Source organism: Rhipicephalus microplus, chromosome 1, assembly GCF_043290135.1.
Source record: "Rhipicephalus microplus isolate Deutch F79 chromosome 1, USDA_Rmic, whole genome shotgun sequence".
Classification (NCBI taxonomy): domain Eukaryota; kingdom Metazoa; phylum Arthropoda; class Arachnida; order Ixodida; family Ixodidae; genus Rhipicephalus; species Rhipicephalus microplus.
Window position 1 is genome coordinate 294238945 of NC_134700.1, and position 27678 is coordinate 294266622.

The 27678-nt window shown below is 45.1% G+C and overlaps 2 protein-coding genes across 22 annotated transcripts in view; one reads left to right on the forward strand and one right to left on the reverse strand.

The window, feature by feature from the left end:
• Nucleotides 1-1956: 1956 nt before the first annotated feature.
• Nucleotides 1957-10713, forward strand: LOC119159429 (uncharacterized). Of its 13 annotated transcripts, none has more exons than XM_075865190.1 (10): nucleotides 1957-2010; nucleotides 2603-2651; nucleotides 2833-2913; nucleotides 3086-3168; nucleotides 5199-5272; nucleotides 5497-5585; nucleotides 5756-5797; nucleotides 5981-6054; nucleotides 7626-7759; nucleotides 10417-10713. In XM_075865190.1, exons 6-10 carry the CDS (start codon nucleotides 5514-5516, stop codon nucleotides 10665-10667), a joined length of 573 nt encoding a protein of 190 aa, XP_075721305.1. In that variant the 5' UTR covers nucleotides 1957-2010; nucleotides 2603-2651; nucleotides 2833-2913; nucleotides 3086-3168; nucleotides 5199-5272; nucleotides 5497-5513; the 3' UTR covers nucleotides 10668-10713. The 13 variants fall into 13 exon arrangements, with proteins under 13 accessions (XP_075721305.1, XP_075721312.1, XP_075721304.1 ...); XM_075865189.1 differs by having other exon boundaries at nucleotides 2004-2073; XM_075865202.1 differs by having other exon boundaries at nucleotides 2004-2073; nucleotides 7626-7710.
• A 5511-nt stretch (nucleotides 10714-16224) lies between these two features.
• LOC119159430 (chitotriosidase-1) overlaps nucleotides 16225-27678 on the reverse strand; it is a 201949-nt gene continuing 190495 nt past the window's right edge. For 8 of the 9 annotated variants that reach the window (XM_075865206.1, XM_075865205.1, XM_075865208.1 and 5 more), the window contains 3 exons: nucleotides 21684-21854; nucleotides 18966-19085; nucleotides 16225-17708 (listed from right to left, as the gene is read on the reverse strand). In XM_075865206.1, coding sequence (XP_075721321.1) covers nucleotides 17541-17708; nucleotides 18966-19085; nucleotides 21684-21854 — 459 coding nt within the window. In that variant the 3' untranslated portion in view covers nucleotides 16225-17540. The remainder of the gene's footprint in view (nucleotides 17709-18965; nucleotides 19086-21683; nucleotides 21855-27678) is intronic. The other variant, XM_075865214.1, reaches the window with a different exon arrangement.

Here is a 27678-nt window from a genome sequence, read left to right on the forward strand (position 1 = left end):
CCAGGGCCATTCGTGCCGGATAAAGCGAGTTTCATAACACTGATTGCATATACTGTTCGTGTATGCACTTAGCCTAGTGCTTGCCTCGAACTTGATGTCACGGAATGCTCGTTTGCACCTAAATTGTCAGGTGCAGTACGCCGAAATAAATTAAACATATATTTTGCATACAGCCCGCATTTAATTTTGATGAGCTTCCTACTTTCATGAAGCGAGCTTGGATTGAAGGAAGAAGCTTGCCAGGTCCTTGATTTTGATGAAAACGCGCCTCAAGACCAACGAAAGAGGAGGGCCTATGCACAATCACTTGCGGACGAGTCTCGGTGCACTAAATTATGTTCGGCGTGGCGATGGGAGCGCTGATGGCGGCGTTTTTCGCAGTGCCGCCTGGGCAGAGTCTGACGTCTATCACATGACGTGGTAAATTTCGTTTTGCAGGGACCTGCCTTAAACCTCTTTTGAGACTAGACCTGACTGTAGGACTCTTACAGCAGCTTGGGAATTAGTGAAATGGCTGTGCCTTTAGGATCTATTAGTGCCATAGCCACCGCTGCTTTTTCAGCTACTTCTGTAATTGAAATGGACGAGAGGAGGTCTTCTTTGTGGTTGGCCACAGCGACGAGGTGAAGGTTCGGTGCACACCATAGAGTTAATATACATTAATATACAGAGCCGCGAGATCGAGCAGAGTCGCCGCCTGGCGGCAACTAGCCGAAAAGGCAAAGTGTTGATTGCTCCGTGCTGCATCTGCTAGTCACGTCGTGTTTCTATGTGCACGCACGTCATGCATGTTCTCTAATGTGGTTTGTCCGGTCATGTCAGTGCGGTGCTCGGCTGCTAATGCATCACAATAAGATCGGCGAGTGCAACTTTCCAGAGTCGTCGTACCCTGCATTCACCAGAATATTTTCAGAGTGGGTGCTGCTTTCTGTTTCAAGCACATCGCAAAATGCTCTTGGCATCTTCCCAAACATGGGGAATATTAGGCGGAATGCAAGCTAACCACGTACAAACAAAGCAGCGAAGGCCTGATTTAGCGCAAAGGAGTGAAGAGACTCACCGAGGACGGGCATCCATATGAAACGCAGAATGCGATTTACCACAGAACACCTATATACTACGATTTTCTTTACTCGCTGGTAACGTTAACGTTGCATATAACACCGTACAGATATTGTAGCCAACGCATTTTATCCGCCGACAATCGGATCCGCACGCAATGCAGCGCCGCTCATCACAGAACACCTACCAGTCCACACTTTCGCGGGGTGCACACATTATGAGTTCTGTTGCATCAAATGTTGTTCCTATTATTAACTTGTTGCAATAAGTACGTTCTAAGAAAAAAACTTATTCGGTGGACAGCACACTCTCTAGAAAATCGAAATTGATTCAACCACGCGCGCATAGCTTTGAAGCTTGTGCCGCGACCGTTGGATAAAAAACATCCAGAGGCCGTGCTTGTGCACAGCCACAGTTCACATGATTCGCACTATATTATCGTATGAAATTTTATAGTACAGTGCCTAGACACTGTATCAATGATTCGCACATTGTGCACAATGTTCCACGCAAGCTGATCTCCGTGATCGTTATGAACAAAACGAAGCAGTACCATGACCTCCAAGAATGTGAAAATAACCAAGCCATTGCGAAAGTGAGAGTAGTTTTCTTTTTACTTTTAAGCATTCAATGGAATTGATATTTTGTTTTAGCAGTTCAGCAATACAAAAAAGGTTGCAAAGATGATGATCTGCATCGTTAATACCTTCATAATTGCAAAAAGTTCATCTCTAAAATTATTTTATCTCTTACTAAATATAAATTGTGAATCTGGTATGTATTATTCGCCCTATTGTTGGCCGATCCCTGTGAGTATAGTGACCTATGCCATGGTGGGTGCCAATATTTCAAAGGGCATCATCATCATCAGTGTCTAGCCTGTGGCAAGCCAGTGGCTGTGCCAGTGGTAGCCACTCCGTGGTCTCTTCGGTAACTTGAGCATCTCGGGTGAGTGGCAGCACAATTTGGAATCCGCACGCATCTGGTGGTTGCAACGGCAACAGAATGCGAGTTTGTCCACTCTGTTTTCATAACACTGTGCTGTCTTACCGAATTTTACTATTTGTTACATTGCTGATTGTTTTAATCGTATGTATCCATGGTTAATCATGGGTCTTCGGTTTCACCCGCATTGCTCAGGTTTGCGCATGCCTCCAACTCCCGCGTGGTATGAATAATTACCACAGAGAGCACTTATATGACTCCCATTTATGACATGTTTGGTGCTCGCTGAACGCACACATCCGCACGCCATCGACATGAAGCCAAACCCTGCCTATGTTTTACAAATGTAGATCATACGCTGTCGACTGCTGTCTCGAAGGTGACGAAGTCGAATCCCGAGTTTTGGTGGTGGCGACATGCATGGGCCCATGTATGTAGGTGCACGTTAAACTGCCTTAAGGCTTCGAAATTTTTGGAGCCATCCCTTACGGTGTCCCTAAATCATATCGCAAATTTGTGACGTGAAATTCCAACAGTTTATGTGTAACGTGTATAAGGTGGACCATAAGCGAAATCGCTCTTTTTTTTCTTGCAGACATGCTTGAATTTTTTCATCCGTCGATCGTGATTTCCGCGATGAAGAGGTGAGTCCGAACCTTAGCTGTATCTGTCGGGCACCTCAATGATGAAAAATCTGAGATCCAACACAGAAGTCATTTGGTGAATGTCAACTTTCTGATAAGGGCTTGCTTGTATGTCAGTAACGGAATTTCTGGTGCTGCTTTGCTGACGCACCTTGTTATTCTTTCTTTTTTTTTTGCATAGACATCAGTATTGTCATGGCAAACATACCAGACTGTTTGGTCATCACGTCACCTGACAGTCGCCGCCGAGCAGATAAACTATGTAAGTGCCAGTGCTTACTTCTTGTGCCTAAAGTACTTAAGTGTGATGATCGATAGAACAAGCCAACACCAAAGTGTACTTGTGGAATGTTAAGCTTTCCTAATGCTGCATCAGTTTAAAGCTTAGAATCATAATGCTTTTGTTTTTCTAGAAGTATGTTCTTGGTTTTCAGCATGCGTATGAACAAAACGGAGTGGAGCAATGGCAAATTCGTTGTCAAGGAAACACCATGAGGATAACTTGAAAGGTGTGCAGGTATGAAGGCAGTTTACATGCTACTCGGGGAGGGCTTGGTGCATTGTAGAGTACAACTGTGTTTGGACGTTCCTGGATCAAGGTTTGCAAGTAGTTGAATGACTAAGGTTGCCAGCTTCGAAAAGCCAGTCTGGCATTTATTGGGACACTAAAGTGGAGCAGTGAATCTGTTCGCATTGATAAATTGTACTCTAAGAGCTCCGATGTTGCTCATTTCACCATTATAGGCTTTTGAATAAATTACATTATTTCATAGATGTCGTTGTCGTCGCAATCTTGGAGTACCAGCTAGTTGAGATGCTGCGTGAACTTGAGCAAGAAACGACATGAGATTAGTACTGGTGCCCCCCTCGTTCATGAGTGGTCCCCCTAGTTTTGGCTGGTGAGAAGAAAGCCAAAAGAGCAGAATGCTGGTCTGAGTGACTGGATGTCCTCCCCGCACAGTGTCTCTAATGAGATTAAAAGTCCGGATGGCCACCACATTCAGAAGTACTCATTGCAGAGGACCTGCCTGTGACATCACATGAAAACTATGTGTAGCAGAAAATCAAGATCGTAGTTTAATTTTTATATTACGTGCCAAAAACAACGCGATGGTGGTGCAAGTTTCGAAGTGTTTTTCGTATTTTGACAACTCTGGCGCAACAAAATCTCTTGAGGTTTGGTATGTTAAGCCTAAGGCCCCATCAGGGGACACTGTACTTCATATTTACTTATGAGGAGCTGCATTGGGCCTAGTAGACATCGAAGACTTTATGGCGCTTGATGTGGGAATTAGTAGTTGGCTATGTCCCCAGCATTTTCTTTTTGCACGTCTTCTTGCTTACCAAGGGCCTTCCAAACCTCTTAGTTTGCCGCTGCGGTGGATCAGTAGCTAAGGTGCTCGGCTGCTGACCCAAAGGTCATGGGTTCGATACCGGCGCATCGGTCACATTTTGGTGGAGGAGAAATGGTAAAGACTTGTGTACTGTGCGATGTCTGTGCACATTGAAGAACACCAGATGGTCATAATTTCTGGAGCCCTTGGCTATGGCGTCTCATTATATATTGGTTTTGGGATGAGAAACCCCAGGTATTAATATTAAGCTGGTAAGTTTGGAATGGGCCTTTTTCGGGTAGGAAGTTGCGCATCTGTGTCGTCCTTGATGAGGCACGTGCCATAATTTTCAATGGCCAAAGCGACAGACTCAAGTGACATCGGGTGCCACAAACATGCAAATGTTTGCCCCAAAAAGAAGTGCGAATGCAGGCCTCCAAGATTGCCTATCGGCATGCGGCTGACGATTTCGAAGTCCAAGAGCCACCACTCGTGATTTCGGCGAGCTCCACTTGGGGGTGTTTTTCGGACTAGGAAAAGGCCCATTTAGAGAACTTTTAATATGGAAAAAAATCTTTTTTTTTTCTCTCTTTAGAGTCCCTGAAACAGTTTTAGTCGTTTTGTATCAACAGATTCAGCTGGTAGTCTCAGGTCCATAAGATCACCTTTGAGTGCACAGAAATGCTCATACTATAGGTTAAAACGTTGCCATGATATCTTGCATATACTTGTGCGTGTGCTTTAACACTGGCCACATGAATGTGAGGTGGGCTATCGGCTTGTGAATTATGCGTGAAGTATAGAAACTAATGTGCTCGTAGAATTTTACCTGCATGGCCTTAGTGCATTACCTCTGAGCTCAGTATAGCGATCCTTGGTGTATCTTGGGATAAGGGAGGCAGTAACTCTTGTTGCCAAAGGTGCAGTTATTCTTGGCGTACAGGTGAACATGTGTGATGCCACTTTCATAGCTGGTGGTTGTATCAGTGTCTGCATACAATTTTGTGCATCATCTTCACAGTTTTGCCAAAAGAGACACTAAAGGGATGGCTTGCTTTTAAGTCATGCATATTCATGTACTGCAAAACATGAGGCAAAGGGGCGCATTCTTTCATTTAGTAACAACATGGTGGTTGGTTTTGTTGTACTAGTGTAGGGCTTATACCTAATGCACTCAAAGTAGTGTGTGAATGTGTTGCCTTTTCTTCCCCAGATATGCACGAGTTCGCAATAGTGGAAATCCTTAGCGCTGCTAAGCACTCCTGAGAATACCATCAATCAGGTATTGTGAGTATGCTTGTTGTGTACACAAATTCGTGTATCGGAGTACTGTTAGTCACCATAGCTTGTGTAATTTGTCTGAGAATATTTCCTAGTGATGAGAAATCTGAGATCCAACACAGAAGTGCTTTGGTGAATTTCACTTTTCTGATAAGTGCTTGCCTGGCCGTTAAATATTGCGATTCCTTGGACTGCTTAGTTTAACACGTGTTTCGTTTTATTTTATCTAGAGCCCTATGCTACCACAATGAATGGATGTGAAAGCATTGACTGTGTAACTAAGGGTTGCTACAAAAGCACCGTAGGCAGAATAAGTTGGGTAAGTGTCAGCACATTTTCTTGTGCTAAAAGTCTTTATTGTGATGATTACTAGAGCAATCCAACACTGAAGCGTTCTTGAGGAAAATTGTTTTACTGATATTGCTTCTCTTGAGGGTGCAGGATGAAAACTAGTTGATGTTTGTTAAATAAAAATTTTTTTCTTTCTAGCACCATACTCTCTACGCAAGCATGACCATCCTTTCTGTGAAGGTGAGTACAGCATTCTTGGTTAGACTATATTGGAATGGATTGTTCAGACAGGTGATGAAAAATACTGAGATCCAACACTGATACAAAATGAATTGATCATCTAGCCACTGATTTCATTGCAATAGCTAATCTTAGCAAGAAAAGACACTTTTGGGGGATTTGACAACATTTGAATTATTTCAGGGGTTCAATGAAAATAGACTGCCATGGATGTGTGGAAACCTGTTGGTGAGCTCGTTGGCCCGCTTTGTCATCTGGTGAGTTGCCCAAGGACTTGAAGATCGGCAAGGTAGTCTCCGTATTCAGGTCCGGTGACAGGCACTCGCCCTGTGATTATCGACCCATTTTACTGACATGCATATCCTGCAAACTACTTGAACATGATATAGCTTCTCATATCTATGATCACCTTGAATCAAATAACTTCTCTTTCTCTAATCAGCATGGCTTCAGCAAAGGCTGCTCATGTGACACTCAGAATTCACCACTAACCTTCACTTTAATATGAACAGCAACGATCAAACAGATTGCTTCTTTCTCGATTTCGTCAAAGGTTTCAATACTGTCCCTCACTGTTGTTTAGTCTCTTAACTTGTCTTGTCCTTGTACCAATACATTAACACATTCCTGGATACGCAACTTTTTGTCATCCCGTCAGCAATTTATGGTGGTCAACAGCACTTCATCCAACATTTGCAATATCACGTCTGGTGCGCCCCAGGGCAGTGTACTGGCTCTATTACTTTTTCTAATATACATTAACGATTTGACCAATAACCTTTCACACCAGACGTGACATTGCAAATGTTAAATGAGGTGCTGTTAATGACAGTAAATTGCCGACGGGATGACAAGAAGTTGCGTATCCAGAACTGTGTTCATGAATCATCTACTGCAATATTCTATCTACTAATGATCATTCCGCTCTCCAAAATTATGTTAATCTAACCTACAGGTGGTGCGAAGCGTGGAAGATGTCCCTTAATGTCTCTAAATGCAAGTTAATCTCGTTGACTAGAAAGTGTACTAACTCATTCTTTTTCTATACTAGTGATAGTACCGTTGTTTCAGCCACACTATTGTACAAACATCTCCGTGTTCACCTTTCGTCAGACTTATCTTGGACTACGCACATACCAGCTCTCTTTTCGAAAGCCTCCTAGTCTCTCAGCTATCCGCGCAGAACCTTATGCAACGCTCCTAACGTACGTAAGATTACCTAGTCTGTACAGTGAAGCCGTCCAGGATAGGGCAGCAAAATTCATAGCTGGTAACTACGACTATCATTCAAGCATAACCCTAATAAAATAAGACCTTGCGTTCACGTCACTGGATCAACGTTGCATTATTGCCTTTCATGTTTATTTCATAGGTATATCTACAGTAACAAATGCCAATGTTTGCCGCTTCATGTCCCTCTGCACACATCTCGACGCATTCACAACGCACGTATTTCATGCGCATTCGTGGTCATGCACTGGCATTTAAGTTGTCATCATTACCTCGAGCCATAGCACATTGGAACAGCTTTCCAGACACATCGTATCCATCTCTAACCGTGAATCTTTTTGTGTTAACCTGATTTCGTTGTGTTTCTCTACTGTATAACCTTGTTGAACCTTGCTGTTTATCACTTGTTTGTATTTTGGTTTTTTTACCTTGTTCTTAGTTTTTGTCTATTTTTTGCAATTTGTATACTGCTGCCCCCCTTCTTCAATGCCCTTTAATGGGCCTGTAAGGCACTTTGAATAAATAAATATGTGCTTTCTTTTGTTCTGAAAAAGAAAAACTGGACAGCCTTGTGAAGTTTTTCCTAAATTTCTTTCAGCATTCTTGCTCAGATACATCTCCGAGAACTAAGCAGTGCCATGAAAGTCCAGTACTTCACTGAAGATCCTGTCTTTGCAAAGAATGTGTGTTTGCCTTTGACGCACTCTTCAATAGGCACTCCTGGGTGCCTTGGTGGGTGCTATGCTAGATTTGTAGAATTGAACATAAGACAGATTAGGTCAAAACTGTTCCTCTAGATTCAGCTGCTTTTGTCTTGTTAGTGCAAGCTTCCTGTTTTACTGGTAGACGAGGATGTCATTTCGGCATTCATAGTACAGCAACTTTTGCAACTGCACTGTTCTGTGAAGGTCCTCAATGTCACCATAATGCTTGCAGAGTTAACTTGCAAACCGTTCCTATGTGGCGTTGTGTAGTTGGCGGCTATGTGAGCTGCAGCTGTACTATTTGTATTTTCCTCTTGTTTGTGTGGCCGTGCCCTGGTAATTTGTTAGCAGGAAAACAAGTGAATCATCTTGCACTTTTTTGGGTCAGTTGGCTTTGGCGATTTGAAAATGTTTTTTGCTCGTTTATTTGCACTTGGTTTTTGCTTTTATCTAAGCTTTGTCTGCATGCTTTTTGCCGTTAGTGGTAACGAAGCAAGAATGTTCAAATCAGGAAACTCTTATCAGTGGCGATAACCACTAGTACTAGGGGTAAAAAACAATGTAAAAAATGTATGCACTGACAAAGGCACATGCAGAGTGCGAAGTTTAATTCTAGTTTCAGCAACTATGGAAAGAACTACAGCCGAGCCATGCGTGACCTATTGTGTTTGCTGCCAGCATGATGAGTTTTCATTTTCCAACCCTAAAAAGTTCTTGCTCTGTGCTGTTGATCAGTAGTCATATTTTGTTTACGAGCTTCCTCAGAGCTTTTCTAAATTGTAATACTGTTTGTGACTTTAAGCTTGATTTTACTGTCTAATAATGAAACTATAGTCGGTTACAACCCAAGAATAACTGTACGCTCTGGCAACAGCGGTCACTGTCCCACCCAGTCAGAATTTGTATAAATACCCAACTGAGTGGCAATTGGTTATTTACGTGACATCAGGCAGATTTCACCACTTCAGGTATATGACTTGCCTGTACAAGCACGTCTTCATTTCGCAAGTTTTCAGTTGAAAAGTTTTACTTCTTGGCAAATTGTATAGAAAATTCAGACTTAAGTGCTCTGCCAAATGTAGCGTTTAACACGGAAGGGCAAACTTTTAATTAATAATATGCATAGCACTTGCATTACAAGCAGTAAAGTTTATGGTTACAAAGGAAATTGCCAATAATTGCTTTGTTGCACAGATGAATGATAGGCGTGCGAAGTGTGTAGTTCTTAGGTTGTAACCATGTGTGCTTTTCGTTTTTTGTTTGCTAGAATCTTTTAGGGTGGAGGGCTTGTGATGCGACTGTGCGTAAAATTGGCATAGTTTAAGCTTGCTGCTCTGTGTTACGGTTGTTGCAGATACATACACTGCACTTGCATAAATTGTACTTTCAGTGCTGCTTGTGGAGTGAATAGTGAGGCTATGCTTATGAATGCCATGTGCCAGAAGATCTTTTCATGACAATCGCAGAAGTTTCTTAGCTAATCTGCTTTAACTAAACGTTGTTTACTCCAACTTACTTGGTGATATGGTGCATAATTCTTTTATGGTATACAAGCAAGAAACTGCGAGCTTTACTTGAGTTCTAATGAAAGGCTACCAATGATCGGTATGCAACAAACAAGGAAGTGTCATGTTTGAACATTAAGGTTGTAGGTATTCATGAATACAACTGTAGAAGTAACTTGATGGCAAGCAACAAAAAATCCTGACACCAGAAGTTTGCATTTTGTTATTTTTGGAATATTAAAAGCTAATGACCCACTTAATATGAAAATGTTGTTTGCTGGAGTACTTTATTAGTAAATGTTTGGTGGCATGTATATAGTGCGGAGTTGTAGTTTGTTTTTATGGGGTTTCAAAAGAGGCAGGACAGAGTGTTGGTATTGTAAGTACATCTTGCCTGATGACCGCACAAAACAGCGATGTACAGCACTCATGGCAAGGCTTGTTGTGGTCGCCACTGCAACTTCAGCAGACAGCACATGCAAGAAGCTAGGCTGTCGACACATAGTTGTGGCGTATGTGGTTGTCGATTTTAACACCTATAGCACACAGAAAGAACACAGAAGAATTACCTAGACAGCATTAGCATTAACAAATGCATTATGAATCAGTACAAGTAAAATATTAATACTGGTAAGCAATGTATGCAGGCACATATGTACAAGATCAGACTTACATCATCCATGGCACACATGGAAGATTTGCAGACAAACGTTTGTGTCCTTTCTGTGTGCTGTAGATGTTGAGATGGAATACCAACCAACATACCCAAGCTCACGTTCTTTCAAGCTTGTTTTGCATTCAGTTGTGCAACATACGCTTCAGAAATTGATTATAAATATGTCCTAGGCTATATTTTTCATCAATATTTTGTAGATTATGTATGCGTGTTCAGAGAAGTTTATCAAGTTATCTTGCCTTCAAAATTTTGGCCCTGCTCATTAAAAGCATTCTCAAACATCTTTTGTTACCACTACGCTTAAAGGTCACACATATGTTGTGATGAGCTGTACTAATTGGCCCTATTTTGTTGTTGAACGTATTGAAATGCCAAGCATGATCAACAGTTACCAACACACTTGCAAAATATCGTCTGCAAATGAATGAGTCGGCTTACTGGAAAGATGGTATGCCTTGAGGATAGCCTGAATGCTACACTCAGTATTGCAATTTTGATTTGCAGCCTGGCGGTTCTCGAAAGTGCATCGGGCTCAATTTATACAAGCATTTCGGAGGCTGACTGACGAGGAGTGCGTGGAGGTGTTTCCTAGTCATCGGGAGAGGTGGCGTGTCCGGACTGTGGTTGGGGCCTTGGAGGCTTATCCAACGCAGACCATCCGTGGCATGGCTAGGCTCATTGGCATGTCTAAGACCCGTGTATATGAGACACTGAGGGACGCCTTTTCCAAGCTTGAAAATTATTGTCTTAATTGAGGGATTGCTATTGTTGCCAAAACTGTAAATAAAAGATGCAGAGTAACCACGTCGAGTCAGTTCTGATTACAGTTGAAACGGAAAAAAACTGCCGTTTCGGGTCCCACAGGTACCCTTTTTCAGAGGGCAACTCTGGGTGAGGGGTGGTTGTGGCGCCTGACTGCTAAACAGAAGGTCGCGGCATCGAATCCCGGCTGCATTTTCGATGGAGGCGAAAATGTACGAGGCCCGCGTGCTTAGATTTAGATGCATCCGTCTCTTAGTTTTTTTCTTTTCTCCAAATTTATCAAACGAATCTAGTGGCATTTTCAGCATGCTTCAATTTATTTAAAAACACCTTACAAGCCTCCGTTGAGGCATATTGTAAGGGGTTAAGGCATAGTGTAAGGGGGGTGGGGGCGGTACAAAAGGTGCAATTTCGGTATCGCTCACGAAATATGAATACGTGAACAGCGAACATGAACCAAATGACGAAGCGTGTGCAATAAGTATTTATGGCAGTACTGCTGAAAAAAAAAAAAACACTAGCAGCGATAAAAAAATCTAGAATGCTGATTGCACTGTTCGAAAAACCGTCGCGTTATGCATACCAATTCAGTGCAACGACGACACGGCAGAAGGGCTCGTGGAATTCCGATCATGCATAAAATTTGATGGTTGATATGTGGGGTTTAACGTCCCAAAACCACCATATGATTATGAGAGACGCCGTAGTGGAGGACTCCGGAAATTTTTTAACGTGCACCGAAATCTGAGCACACGAGCGTACAGCATTTCCGCCTCCATCGGAAATGCAGCCGTCGCAGCCGGAATTTGATCCCGCGACCTGCGGGTCAGCAGCAGAGTAGAGTACCTTAGCCACTAGACCACTGCGGCGGGGGTGTTGCGAAGTAGTACCGTCGCCATGTCATCGGCACCGTCATCAGCTCACGATTCGGGCAACAATTAATCGAGCAGAAGAAGCGGCGACAACGTCGTGTACGCTGCGCATTTCGATTTCGACCCCCATCGCTACCAGCTCGAGCGACGGAGAAAGCGTCGAAGACGGGGCGAACGCAAATGCCAACGCTATTGCGACAGATGCACGTGCCTCTTTCTTTTGACGATTTTCAAAATCACCCTGACGCTTAGCTTCGAGGACGGAACGGTATGAAACACGGTCGGCACAGCGTCCGGCCGCAGCCTCGCCTTTTCACTGATATACCAAACTCGCCGAGAAGACGCTGGTCATCATTTTAGCTGTGTGACGCTAAGTGCGCTGAGCACAAAACAGGCGCGTCACTTGCGCACCAGTTCTTCCTGCACACGCTCATCTCCCAAGCCTAACGTTTGGCGGTCTCTTTGGGGAACTTGAAGAATGACGCAGTACTCCCCCTGTTTTGGACGCTTTGGCACCTCACAGTGCACAGCATGGGCGACGCGGTGACATTGCTTCTAACGCTGCAAATCATTCGGATCCAGTGATACGTTGAATAATGCTGAAACAACTCGATTGCAAGCGCACTTGACCACGAAACACGATCGCCCTCCGTACAGCACAGCAGCTCGCGGAGCAAACGGTTCGTTACGTCACGGCTAAAGAGCGCTCCAGTGTTGCCCGACCACTAGACCGCTCGCTCGTTTATAAATATATTCGATTACAAATTAACGGCACTACCAAATGTGCTGAAATTTCTCCAGCTTGTTTGTGAACCCAAAAGGACCAGCCCACCTAACACAGATTGTGCTGAAAAAAAAATTGCCCGCAGCTTCCCTCGGGGGAACACTGAGGAGGATGCGGAGCATATAATTGGTTAACGGGGTGTTAAAGTGCGACTTACTTGGGTCGATGGCTAAATTGGTTAACGTGGTTGTGAAATGGGTTTTTAAATTGCGACTTACTTGGGTCGCTGGCTAAATTGGTTAACGTGGTTGTAGGAGGGGTGTTAAATGAGTGAACACGTACGACACGTATGCGAAAGGGTTGGACGACGACTTGGTTGCGGTTCCGCCAACACTTTGGCCGGCGCTGGTCGAAGGGACGTCGATCATTGCGACCTCGGACGTCGACGCGCCGTACAAACCAACCGACGAGCGAGCACCGACCTTGAGTATATATACAGCGCGACGGCGCATGCACTGTCAGCTGTCGAATGTTCGAGAAGGGGGAGAAGCGCAACGGCGCATGCGCGCGCGTCAGCTGCCGATGTTCTCGAAGCGCGACGGCGCATGCGCGCGCGTCAGCTGCCGATGTTCTCGAAACGTGACGGCGCATGCGCGCTACATTATACAGCTAGCGAATGTTCGTGAAGAGGAGAAGCACACGCGGTGTGTAGAGGAGGAAGGGTGCACAGATGGAGGAGGAGTGAAGCGCGCGCGGTGTGTAGAGGAGGAAGGGATGCACAGATGGTGGAAGGAGGAGGAAGCTTGCGGACGGCGCCGCACTACAAGCCTCGAGTATTAGATGCTCCGCATCTAAAATTGGGTGTCATGACCCATTTATAGGGTCTCTAAAACACTTTTTTTTGAGTAACCATGAAACTATTTCACTGGAAAAGCGTATTGCCTCGACAAGTCAACGCCACAAAAATGTCGTTTTAAGAATCCTCCCATCGAGCCGCAGAAGCAGGTACAGGGAGGAGGGTGCAGGCGTTCGGCATGCGTCTAGACTGAACGTCGCTGGTTCTGCGACGACCATGGGTTGGTTACCTGCCGGCATGTTTCGGTCACATGTGTTCACCCATTCACACTGTGAATTCGACGGTGTTCAGTGGATACGTTGGGCAATGTAAGAACGAACATAGAAATGATTCGCTAGTTCAACAAGTATGCAACACGCGTTCAGAGTTTGATGTACCTGGTATGAAACACTGTGGCATTACAAAGCAGTGATAATTTGCACTTTTTCTTTCTTTAGTAGCCTACCTCGGCGAACGCTTAGTTTTCATTAGAAAGACGCCGTTATGCTGCATGTGCGACTTTTTGGTTTGAATGCAGTCGAGAGTACAGTAAGGAAACACGACACTGATATAGCCACTGTGTTACTAAAACAGTCAAAATTCAGATGACGAAAAAGGACATGATCACAACGTTGGCACTTTCAATGTAAAAGACGTGGGGAGTGATTGTAGGTTGGCTAATCGAAGCCTTCTACAATATTCCACCAAAATTACCTCACGTGCCTTATTTCAATGACATGACTAGGGCACCTAGTTATCTATAGCGTAATTCCGCTTCGGTTGACCACCTCATAAATATCCGTACGTGATATGAAAGCAAAATTGTGAGTCAGGTTAGGAAAACAATACGATTCAACGACGCTGTTAGTCCAGTTTTCCCTCAGTTTTCCAGAGGAAAGGAGGAATACTAGAATGCCTCTATATTTCTCAAATCAAGGTTTTTCGCACTGTGACGTACACTGCAGAACGGATTATAATAAAAAAAGAATACTGCCAGAGAAGAATCAATTCATTCTTACAATTACCTATCAGGAAAATGCAGCAGTCAATTGCTACGCTTCGTAAATTGAACCAAAATAAATGCACTAACAGAAAAAAATACTCTCCTTCAGTTCAGCCAGGTGATCCTGGCGGTGATTCTTGCTCGTAGGCGGAAACACACAAAAACATGCGCACGCTATAGAATTGATTGAGTGATTCTAGAAAGGAGGGAAGAATGCACCTAATTTCTGTCTGCCTCTTGGGCGACACGGTGAAGTGCCTCGCTGGAATCCCGTGCGCGCTGCTGTATGCCGTGGTTTCAGCCGCCGCCGGAACCCTCACTCAATGCGCCTTTTTGCGGTAGCGGACACCACCGTGGACAACGCCGGATGCCTGACGTAGCCCAACTAAGCAATGCATTCGCATTAAAAAAAAATCGAGCGCAGTGAAGCTAGCCCTGTTGCCATTAGCCACGAGTAGGGTGTTTAGCGAAATCAACATATCGCCTCCCGTAGTTGGATTATTCGCCAGACTTGGTGTGACGCCGTCCACGGCTTTGCACGAACCCTGCGGGATACGCTTGAAACGCGACTCATGCTCGCGATGGCGAAGCTGCCACCACTGGCCACCATGCGTGGGCGTAGCCATGGCAACATCAACGGTAACCATGAAACTGTGTATTTAGTACACTCTAACCATAGTAACCATCAGGTAAAAGCGATGTAGGTGCCACCTAGATTTTCAGCGTAAATAATGCTTCAGCGCGGAGCCCTGTGTGGAAACGCTCCCCAATTCTAGTGCACTCTAGTTATAGAATAGTACAGTGAACTGGAGCGAGGTGCATGACTGAATTCCCCGCTGGAGAAATGTGACGGCTGCAGCGATTTCATGTAGTCACTTCGTTGGTCACCACAACACGTGCAATTGGACGATCAGCGTTCGCGATACACGCAACAACGACAACAGAGCAAAAATAAAACATGGCCGGCGTTTAGCCGCTATATAGTCACAGAATGTAGTTGAGACGGTAGCTTTTATTTAAAAGAAAATTTTGCGTGTTCAATAATGTCGCAAAAGCAGTAATTAATTGATCTAATAAATAACTAGGTACTTACAAATGTTAAAAGTAAACGACATAAATCAACAGTCACCTCCCTAAATGTTCCTGGCGTCGAGTCTGATTCGGTCCGGAATCGAATGCGAATGGGTTTCGGGAACTCATGCGGCAGAAAATGTAAGTTTCGATTAGTTTCGCCCATGTGACAGCAAACAAATGGCATTACAAACGAATGACATTCGCTGTAGATGTCATTATATTTGCCGTGTGACCTTGGTATTAGTGTTGATTGATATGTGGGGTTTAATGGCCCAAAACCACCATATGATTATGAGAGACGCCGTAGTGGAGGGCTCCGGAAATTTCGACCACCTGGGGTTCTTTAACGTGCACCCAAATCTGAGCACACGGGCCTACAACATTTCCGCCTCCATGGGAAAGGCAGCCGCCGCAGCCGGGATTCGAACCCGCGACCTGCGGGTAAGCAGCCGAGTACCTTAGCCACTAGACCACCACGGCGGGGCTCGGTATTAGTGTTACCAACCATGCCGAATTCGGTGCGTCCATCCAAACTTTTCAAATAGCGTTCCGATTCCCGCGCCGTCCCTGTCTATCGGGACAGCTCTACGTCCAGATAGAAATTTTCACGCGATCCAACATACACACGAACAGCGTGCATCATGCTGCGAAACACGAAATTCGCGCGAATCGCACGCCCGAAGGAATGTTGCGAGGGCTGAGCAACTTCAGCTGAACTTTCTCGTGAGGTGCGTCAACTTTGTCCACTTTTACGAGTGCATTCTCCTGCAAGAAGTGTCACGAGGAGCACGTATAGTCAGCTGAAGTACACCCTTTCAAGAAGCCAAGACAAGTAAGAGAACAATAGATGTCTCTGAAAGATACCAGATTGATTTTGCTGGCTCCCTACGTAAGTGTATGCCCTCCGTCCTGAATTCTTTCATTGAAAAGTTGGTAACCCTACAGCAGTACCTGAAAATCAAATGGCTCGCATAACATCCATTTCCACAGTGCGCGAAATACCTTTGTTTTACAGCAGCACTTTCACAAGGACACGTAGAGGTAGTTTTTGTCAGTTCTTTTTTACTCAATGACAGAAGCCAGAGTGAAAAGGATGTTTCGCGAAAATCAGATCATTATAATGTCGCCCAAGACGGCATGCCTTTGATGATATTCAAATGTGCGCCTTGCTTGCAGAAAAAGAGCTTGCGCCGTCTTTCTTGTCAGCAACGCGTGTCACGAGATGAAAGATTGTGATGTAATGATTCTCTCTCGCATCCAATAACAAAGCGTGCGTATTTAGGCTGGCATCTTGTGCGCAATTGTAACATGAGATGCGTTGATGTAAAGGATGCCAGGGAGCACACACGGTAAGTCACGACCGTTATAAGGGATATGATTGCGGAAATTGGATGATGTGCGCGTTCGTCGGTGCACACACGTGAAAATAAACAGCTGACAAAGAGAAGGTCCGAAGAAGTGGAAGAAAAAAAAAAAGCTTCCGGAAAATAATACTCGAGTAATGGATGATACGCAAATTCTGCTAAAAACATGACTCACTAATTTAGATACTCTCGCCCAGTCTTTGAAGTTATGGCGTAAAGGTTAGATGCGGTTGGTCCTAAAAGAGAGAAAAAAAAATCGTGTTCTGTCGGTCTACGGCCTTCTCGAGTTGCATTCCTCGTATCTCCATGAATGCCGACCATGATGAGAGCGGAGCGGGTGACTTGTATCGTAGTCGATAATATTAGAGCGGCATTGAAAACTTTTCGCGGCCCGGAAAGACTCTGCTTGTATTCGCTGTCATCGCCATGTATTGGAAAGGTCTATGCCAAATGTACGTAGTCCACTGCTGCGCTCAAGACCAAAGCTGTGGCTGGCCCGCTTAGAGGAATTCTTATGCACTTCTGGCACGTGTATGCCCAAAACGAAAGAATATATCACACGTTATCACACGTTAACGTCGCTTTTTGGCCTTGTATAGGTGAAGTGGTACTGTCATTGTACTATGATATTACGCGACTCGTGGCCATCCCTAATCGGCGTTGTTATGGCTCATCCTTCTTACCGGTTATGTTCGTCTCGACCTTAACATAAATTCTCGTACGGTTCGCACGCCTTGGCAGAACGAACTTCAACGAAGTCGCTTAACTAAAGCACAAAGGCAACCACTGGATCGGAAAACTAGTGACCCGCCTCTGTAGCTGTCTCTCCGTCAAAACTCGCGGGCTTTTCGACGGAGTTCTAGACAGAAAAAAGAATAACAACGCCTACATGTGGTCGTAGGGTACTGATGAGGAGGGAGCTGCTAAAAAAAAAAAAAGACAGCAGGACGCGTTGAGTCGGCACGCTCATACTTTCCTGGATCTGGCACAGATCTCAAGGTGTAGCCTCGAGGCCAGCCACTACTGCCTTCTCCAATGTAACCGCGCTCGCGATGCTCCTCTGCAGGGGAAAGCGTCCGTCGCCGCAGACACCGGCCCAGTCGTCCGCGTTGAGGCTGAAAGTCATGATGCCTCCGTAGCCGTTGCTCACAATCCACGAAGCCTGAAACACACAATGAGTTGAGAAGTCTCGTTAATGCTATAGTGTATATTTACGCCATTAGAGCAGTTTGACGAATTTAAAGTAAACTATAGGGGGCTTAACGATCGCCGGGTGTCCGACACCATGCATCTACTGAGTGACACTTATCCATTCCGGCGTATACTAGATTGTACCCTGAGATTTATCACGGGAGCACCTGCAAAGGACCTGCTACACTCTAACTAATGCTCTGGAACTTGATGTGGAGCAAATACTGAATACATTAATCCCGATGTTCTCTCGGTGAGGTCGATGCCTTGCACAGCTCGGAGCTGTTCGACCAAATCGGCGCCGTCCAGCAGACCCGCTAAGTGGCGACCAGGCAAAGCCTGGACGTCCAGAGGTGGGAGACCTAATCTTGTGTCATAAAAGTGCAAGACATTAAATAAGTGTTTTTACCAACCAAATTCACGGCAGTTCGAGCCGGCCTTATTACAAGTCTGCGTTGATCACCAAATCGCAGCGGCAATATGCGATGGAAGTACAGGCAGGGCCGGCAACAGGATTTAGTCACAGGAAAGGGAGGGGAGGGGGCAGCCACAACAAAAGAGTTTGTTCAGGGGAGCAGGAAGTTGCTCTTCGGGGGGCGCCGCGGGGGGGGGGGGGGGGAGGCGATAATTGTACAGGGGCTCCCCCCTCCCTCGTCGTACACCCTCCTAGAGGAGCCCCTGGGTTCAGGAATCAAAGCGAGCAATCAGTAAACACCATGCATCATTTCGAGGTCGGGATGGAATGTAGACCTCTGGACGCGTAAGTAGAGCGTGCATTCAGAAAGAATCTTCGCGGCTACTGAGGAATTTCTACGAAGGCGCTGCTGAGAAATTCCCGCGAAAGCTGCGAAGGGCGAACCAGTGCAGTGGAACTATCGGACATATTATTTTTACTAAGGCATGCACACGTCGCTGGCGAATTTCTAAGAAAAAAACTGCTGAAGGAAAATGTACTCGATTTCTTCGTCGTGATCTCCGAGCCTTAGAGTTTTACAGAACTGTGCAAATAGTTAGCATGTTAGAGCACGAGCTTCTGGCTACATTTTCGGGTCGGTTAGCATAGGTTCCGGTAAACACAAAATGCGAAAAAAAGCTATTGTTTGTGCAGTATCTCCAGAAGGCTACTGCGCGTTACCTAATGACGTTAAAGTTCCAATCAATCAATCGATCAATCAATCAATGACATGGGTTTCTGTAGGTGGCTATACCTTGAAAGCATGAAACCAACCTTGACGGCGACGCTCTGCTGGTCGTCGTAGCTGACCCACAGTTTTTCTTGGTGCAGGTAAGGCACCATGGCTTCGGGGTCGTACTCCCGCTGAGCGCCGTTTTTCAGCAACCTGCACACCTGTCGGGCACACAAGGCGTGGAAATGACGCGATTTAACGAGCACTGAAACAGCTTGCACTGACTGCATACGTTTACCATAGCTTTGAGCAATTGAGAGCACGACGAGTTACGAAACTTCAAGAGAAGGACATCCATTCGCTATGGAGGGTGTTCCCCAGGAATTTTTGTCTGCGAGAACGGTGAGAGAGGGTTGCGTGAAGAACAGCTAACTTTGCCAACTGGTGGTCGCTGTGAAGACCTATTGTGCATATTTCACTATCACCCGAAAAGCTAAAGCGTGAAGAAAAAGGGAGGGTGCTCAGAAACTCTTCAACAATTTAGCCACATAATTAATTAATTGTCATCAATGCCATCATCGTAACTGTTCAGTAGTCAGAAACACCACTAGCAATTTTAACTTATGAAAAGAAGACATGCACAGGTGTAAGCAGAATTTAACCGTGGCGGGGGAACGGCAAGTCTAACCCCCCTCTCCTCTCCCCCCAATCCCGGTTAAGTTCGAAAGAAAAGCTCTGCAATAGATGTAAAATTGAAAATCAAGCAGTGACGTCTCTGACTTGCTTTTCACACAGGCCTGCCATTGGTTTTCGTCTCCCCGCGGTGAAGTTTGGAAGTAAACAGTTAACATTCACAGGAATTTGGGACATCTGGACGTGGCACTATCTCTCGGTAGCAGGAAGGGCGGCCCGCCATAAATGAATGGGAAACAGGTGAGAAAGAAAACCCATTTTTTGAAAATGGTATCAAAAACGGCCCCGGGTAATAAGTATCGTACACCCACTGGCATATATTGGCAAAGTTGCAGTATCGCACTACAAAGCCTGTGGCTTCCCAGAATGCCGCTCATAGAAACATATGGGATCACATTGTTAAACGTTACACGCTGTGGGAAGCTAGGTGGTTTGTACTGTAACTTTGCCAGACTGTTCAAGTAAGTGTCTGCTGTATGAAACCGGGAGTCGTTTTTGATAACTATCTTTTTTTGTCAAATGTGAGCTTTTTCTCCAATCTTCCGTTCAGTTACGGCAGCCAACCGCTGTGGCCGACGAGAGATGGCGCTACAATCTCATGTCTCCTAGAGTTAACTGTATATGCTCCCTACGGGAGCAAGGTAGCAATGTACATTATCTCTGATGTCTCCAAATCCTGGTCATGTTGACTGCCGAAGGGAGGGTCGCTGGTAGCCATCACCGTTAGAAAAAAAAAAAAGCGTAGCCCTGAGCGTTAAAAATGACGGGACAAGCATCACCGAAAAGGGCAAATTTAATGCCCCCCCCCAATTGAAATTACATAGGGGGACGGCCGCCCCTCCCCTCTCGTGCGCATGCTTGTGAAGGCATATCTATTAGCACGCTTCATCTACCCAATGAATTATTTTGTACGTGAACTACCCCCTTACAGACAGGTTTTTATAGTGATGCGCATCAGCTGTTTCGCGAGTAATTACGTACATGCAATATACAGCGCCCTCTTTTTTTTTTTCTCCTTTGCTCTTTCCTTGTTCTGTGTTTCTGGTGTTGCGCTGTAAAGAAGTTCACGATGAATACCAATCAACTGGCCCAACTTACTGTTTTACTACTAAGCGAGCATTACCGCTTACCCCAAACGCACCTACCGAGAAAACAGGAGGAGACTTGTGGAGGAAGGCGACGTAATCAATCAGAAAATAGTGCCCTTCACGATGCGTCGACGTGAGAAAGAAAAAAAGGAAAAAGAAAGAAATCACTGATGATGCAATGGGAAGAATGCGTTAGATCTGCACAAAATTTCACTAACTTTTTTAGAATGAAGAGAGGGTGTTGAATACTGAGTAAAAAAGGTTTGAATAACATGCTTTTGTTGACTCCATGCTTGTCATGGTATCTCATATTGAATATATTGAACGTCTCACGGGGGCGTCTTGTCTGCATAGAAATTCTACATATGCATACTTCGACAGAGTGGGGGCGTACTCAGCCAGAAATTTTTTTCAGAGATGGTTCAATCACCCTTCATATGTGTTAGTGCAGGCATTTGTGTGTGTGTGCGTTTATGCACATGTGAAATTGAAAAAAATTCAAGAGGGAACACCCCCCCCCCTCGCCCGGCTACGCCAGTGCTGTTATGACTGAAAAATGAAGATGGCCTTTTAAGTGGGCCATAGTTGGTTCATTAGCATAGTGGCGAAACAGCGCATGCAGACGACGGGACGCTGTCAGCGCTGTGTCCTGTGCATTCTCCGTCCCGTTGCCTGCGTTGCTTCGCCACAATGAAGATCGCCGCCTTTCGCTGAACACTTTGGACTTCCTTACAACCGAATGTGTGAGCGGATCCAACACGGCTGCAGCGTATTCGAGTATTGGCCTCCTACAGCTTTGTCAAGCCGAAATCTTGACGTATTTCGAAATGTTGAAAAAGGTTCGAGATGGTAACTTACGCAAATATTTGGGAAGTGTCGCAGAATATTTGTTCGATGATAACCTTTTCTTTTTTACCCGAAAGCCCAGCGGAGGTTCTCCCACGACAGGCGCAATCCTACCAACGCTTTTCTTCCCATTCGTCGTCACCTTCTGCTTTGAGCGAAGATGTGCGATTGATAGGACTTGGAGATACGTACATCGGCGTAAGTGACGAATCCGCCGCCGTGCTTGTCGCGACCGGAGGCGAGCGAGCCGACCGTCCAGCGGCCGGAGTCGCGCAGCACCCACGACAGTCCGTAGGTCGGAATGCCCACCATGATTTTGGACTTTGGCATGCCCAGCGACGCCCACAGCTTGGCGCTAGACTCCTGCGTGAATAAAAGGCACGTCACTCACAAACGGGAGTAGTACTACAACCATATTGTACATAAAATATTCCTTCCTAATCTGAAGCATCAACTAGCCCTGTTTGCTGAACATATTTCATACTTCGCACTGTGTTTGAAACCTGAAGAAAGTTCAGATTAGCGCCGACTGCACTTTTTATTCACGGTCAAAGCTAAAAAAACAAAACAAAGTAAAGTGCCAAGTATGCGCAATGGCGTGAAGGCGTGACGTCAGACATTCGTCACGGAAGCTTTAGATTAAACAAACTAATAATTAACATGTTATAGCACGACCAGAGTTTCGCTGACAAAAGCGGACTATTTACTTTTAAAGTGAAACTCTTATAATATTTCTCTTGTCTTGGTTTCGGTCTCCGCTTTCGCTGTTAATTTTAAATCCCGCGAAACGCAATAAACAGAGGTGGTATTTTGTGCGCCTCCGTCTGTTTTCTCTGTCTTATCTTAACGTTTCAAGCAGTGAGCCAGGAATGACATGTGTAACACACGTAGACAGTAACTGGTCTGCGAACAAGTTCTAAAGAATATTCTGTGCATACTATTCAACTCACTTCAATGTTTCTTTATAAAATGCACGCATTGTTCAGCGTTGAAGTCTCCTAAAGCTACTACGTGTGTACGCTACATTTCAGGAACAAATTTGCGCGTCTGTTTTGCAAGCGCTTTCAGCAAACATGCAGATGATGCTTGAACATTTTTTTGTATTTCCGGATGCCGCAGTTTCAACGAACGCTAATCCCAGCGAGGGATAAGGGCGTGCGCTAGTTATGACTGGCAAGGTTTGTAAATAGTGTGTAACGTGCAAAGTTAGCTGACCACACTGAAGGCCGTTTTTCACGGATATGGGTGGTAATCGAGCTGTGTAGCTTACTGCTACTGCATATAAAAATATCTGCAATTCTCAGGGGGCAGGTTGCTCCCCTGTCTGCATTCCCCTCCGGACACCCATAGTTAGAAAAGTTCGTCGTCGGTCGGCGACACGCTACGCAGGTCGCCTGCAAAAATGGTCTGACTTCGCCGCATAGCTGGGGTTGATAGTCAGACAATATGGCGACATGCGCGAACCTGTAACCAAAGAGTAGCCCATTCAGTAACTCTGTGGTCTCCTTTCGTATTCATGTACTTTGTGTGGTCAAGGAAAACGCATACACGTGAGACAGAAAAAGAAACAAAGAATTTAATAAAATCACAATAAATGCACAGATTTCGAGCGTTTTCTACGATTTGTACAGATGCTGTACGTATGCATACATACTTATTCAAAATAATGCGCTTGTATATTAACAGAATAGTAAGAGAAATTATATGAAAAAGAAGGCATACGAAAGAGAAATCGAGCCTAAAGCACATGAAAGACAAATAGAGGAGGAAGAGGAGGATGAAGGACACAGGAAGGACGGGGGTCAGCCAGTTATCAGACCGGCTGGCTACCTTGTGCTGGGCTGTGCCCATGGAGGAAGGGAAAAAAAAGGAGAAATTATTACGTCAAACGAGTGAAGCCCACCCTGTCGGCCCAACACGTGCTCAAAACGTCAGAGCTTGTGGTAGGTGTTAATAGTCGCGGTGCTGTTCCGTCTTTGAACCACCTGCGCGAACCGGCTCGTCTGCTCCGAACCAGCGCGTTTCGATTAAAAGGTACCGGTCGCCGCACTCCGAAGTATCGGCAAGTCTCATTGCTGACGCGATTTTGCGCGAAAGGTCACGTGTTGCTCCGACAAAGCTGGCATCAAAACGGCACGGCTTGCCAAGGCTGCCCACGTGACGTCACGCTCCCCCCTTTCTTTTTCTTTGTCTTCTATGTGTACGAATAATGAGCTACCGTTCAAAGACGCCTGAGGTCGTCATGGATCCGTGGTACAAGACATCAAGCGTAGAAAATTTCAAAAGTGTTTCAAAGGGTCAGTGTTACCTGAACTGAGCACACATACTGCACTGTCGTGACTGCATCGCAGATTTTTCCTGCAAATTAGACTCATATGGACGAAATAAGTTATGGAAGTGAGATAAGTCGGTACGTTAAATACACGATGCTCTGCAACTACATTTGTTCATAGCGTAACGACTGCAGCTACAGCCTCGAGAAAAAAATGACCTTCACTGCACTATTACCCTTGGTGAGGTGAAGTGCACCTCACTAAGCGTAATCTAGACGTTTTAATACGGCGCAGTATCTTGCGCCGTATCGGAACCAAAGTTAACGTTGATCGGAACTGAACTCAAACCGAAAACGAAAAAAAGAAAGGTATTTGTTGCCGGAACGAAAACGTACGTAACCTAAACGTTATCTATTATTTTGTTCTGGAGTGAAACCGATTAATTTTTTTATCGTTTTTAAGTTTATGCGGAAACTGGACAATCCGGAACAACCCTGGTCATGCAAAGTGAGCAATAACGCATATCTCAGAGAGCAGTTCTAGTGCGTACAGGAATCTATTAGCAGATATGTGTTTAAGTTGTGTGAAAAAAATGGAAACAGTAGCAACCAGATATTTTTTTTTTTTGTGTGTACTAACTCAAGTAAACATTCGGTGCATGTAACACATACCAGGACGAAGAGGTCATTCTCGGGATGGAATGCACTCTCCAGTGTAAATGACTAGAGTCACGTGGTGCGGATAACCAGCGATGTTTGTTTAGGAAAACTGTTCTTGATTTTACGAAACCACGAGTTTTGTAACGCTGATTTCAAGGCGGTGAAAGTTATAGCCATCTTTATAACTTTCGAGTGACTCGAACCATAATTAAGTAGCAGTTGCTTGACCTTGAGAATGTACGCGAATATCTATGTAAAGTAGGCATAGTTTATCAGGTCCCGTTGGCGTGAGGAAAAACTTACATCTCGGAAAGCGGCATCGAATGTCAGACTAAGAGAATACGAGTGATCGCTTTCCTATATCCAGGTCTTGGGCTTACATTTGCCCGGGCATTGCATTGAGCGGGAGTGTTGACCCGTTTTTAATGATGCGACAGTAGTTTTCAGGCATAAAAGATACACAGGCTTCACATCAGGCCTTCCACATCAAGACAAGGTGTGAATGATGTGCCAGGTGATTGATATCTGCGGTCCACTTTAACTAAGTGGGAGTGATTGTTAGTTTAAAATTTTTTACCAGTGTTGTTTTTTGGCTACGCGGTTTTTCTCTTGTTTTTTTTTTGTCAGTGACACATCAGACTTGCTGCGGCTTTTAGGAATGAAGCACTTCAGGGATGAGCCTTGTCCCTGCGATGTCTTTGGCTTGCACGCGCTGGGAGCGGCAGCCGCGAGCGCGCCGATCATAGGAGAAGAACGATGATCGAAGGTGCGCCCGTGTCACGCCGTTTCTTTCGCTGCGGTGCCCCGAGATACGTGCCCGGATTTCTCTCTCATGGTCATGGAGTGCACTTCGTTATCAATGAAGACACCGCGGCTCGCAGCGCGGCAACGCAGTCCAGAGTTTCGGGCTCGCAGAGCGGCTGCAGCCCAGCAGCGCAGACAAGCGGATCTAGACTTGCAGGCTCGCAAAGCTGCAGCGGCACGGAAACGTCGTCTTCTCGAATTGCAGGTTGGATCCTATACAACAACCTTTAGCTTTACATTTCATCGATCGTAAGGTGGTCATAATGAAACGAAAACGCCGCCCACATCTCAACACCGTATCCGCATTGTGATTAACAAACAGCTTTGTATTGTCGGGCCGATGCGTCCTTATCTGCAACGCACGGTGGAAGCAGGGTGAGGAGACCACATACACATTGCCCATGTGCATGACGATCGTCAGCGTCCCAAAAAGCCACAGGAGGCGGAAAAGTGAGCTATCCCCTAAGAAGGAAGGTGAGACGAGTCCGCAGACTTTTTGGAGGCGGAATGGCGATGGGATACTGTCGCGCTAGGTGTAATGGTTTTCCTCGGTGAGTGTTGCAGAGCAGAGTCCACGCTGGTTTGGGGCGTCCACTGGGGCGAGTAGTTGGCTAGCCTTATACTGCGAGTTGCGTGTGAGTTCGTTTGATTTCCTGCCGTTATGTTTCGCGCCTGCTTCCCTCCTATTATGTTTCGCACCGTATCTTCCGTTGACCGCCAGTCCGCGGGGATTGTTCGCTCCGGGCTTTTGGTTCTGTAGTATGCATTTACGCCGTCTTGTGCCGGTCTGTAAGGCTTGTTAAGTTTCTTTTGAGTCGTGAATTTAAAGCGGTTCTTGTTCCCAACGTTCTGGCTCGTGCCATGGGAATTTCGGCTCACTAACCCTCCTGAGCGGAGGTGGGGCCTTCAGTATTTACTGTACACACGTGTTGTCACGTTTTCGCATGATGGAGTAGGCAATTTATGGGGGTTCATGATCCCCCGGAGCTTCATCCATTCGAAATCATTCACTTCGTGCAAATGCTGTGAATTTTTTAAGGTCGACACGGCTTTCAATAAACTAGTTGCGAGTCTGCGATAGTTTTAGCCATTTCTTTCTTCGTACGTGTCTCGTCCTGCTGAGAAGATTTTCTGAAGATGCTCGGCGCGAAAGTTTGTTTTATATGAACAGTGGTCTCGAATATGAGAAATACGCTTGATGACGGGCTGCTGCTGAGATCACATCCCCTCCCGTGACGCAAAGCATCGAGCCCGCTAAAAAATATGTAATTTTCTTTTGAGGAGATCTGCTATAATTAGAAGGGTACTGATTTGTGCTGATTTATAGAAATCCATGGTGCTCCTCTTAGGAACGTGAGAAAAACGGCTCTACCCTTCTCCCATTATATTAAAAGGAACACGAGCAACTATACAATAAATTCAATATTTTTATCGTTACCGTAACTTAAATTTTTACATGCATATACATGGCGTTACTAACCGTCACGGTTGATTATTTTTATCGTTTCTGAACAAAAACTGAATAATAATTACAACACGACATACCAATCCATAGTCGATATGACCAGTTAAGGATCCATTGCAGCCAAGTTATGTTATGGTTTAATTAGCGAGTACAATATTTACATAAAAATTTTCATAACAAATCACATAATCAAAAACGCTCATGTGAGAAAAAATGACGATGATGATATGTGGGGTTTAACTTCCCAAATCTACAATATGATTATGAGAGACGCCGTAGTGGAGGGCTTCGGAAATTTTGACCACCTGGGGTTCTTTAACGTGCACTCAAATCTGAGCACACGGGCCTACACCTTTTCCACCTCCATCGAAAATGCAGCCGCAGCAGCCGGGATTCGATCCCACGACCTGCGTGTCAGCAGCCGAGTACCTTAGCCACTAGACCACCGTGGCGGGTCGTGAGAAAAAAAAAACAGAAATGATTTGACATGTACATACACTTCAATGACATCAATATGATAGCTGGTAACTCCACGATGGAAAGAGTTTCCTGAGTGACTGCATCATATATGGCAGACGTTTATTTAGGGTAGGGATACCTTTACAAATTATAGCAGCAACAAGGCCGTAGACATTCTGTACTATGGGCAGATTAAGATTTTGTTGTTTTGCCTGCTGAGTATGAGCTCTGGGTTTTAGTAAAATAATGAGTGAATGAGTACGTTATTATTCGTTATTTTGTGTAATAATATAGCACTATTGAATTACCTTATCATATTAAAAGGCATTATGTTGAGATTTATAAAATGTTCAGCCGATGGTGCATTCTTGGGTGCTAATGCAATGGCTTGCAATGGTTCCGTTTTGCAAAATGGTAACGACCGAGCAATATGAGGCATATGTGTAACTCCATGATTGAATACAATAAGTTAGATGAGAATGGAAAACGTTAAAGTATAAAATACGGAGTATGTGTGCGATATAATA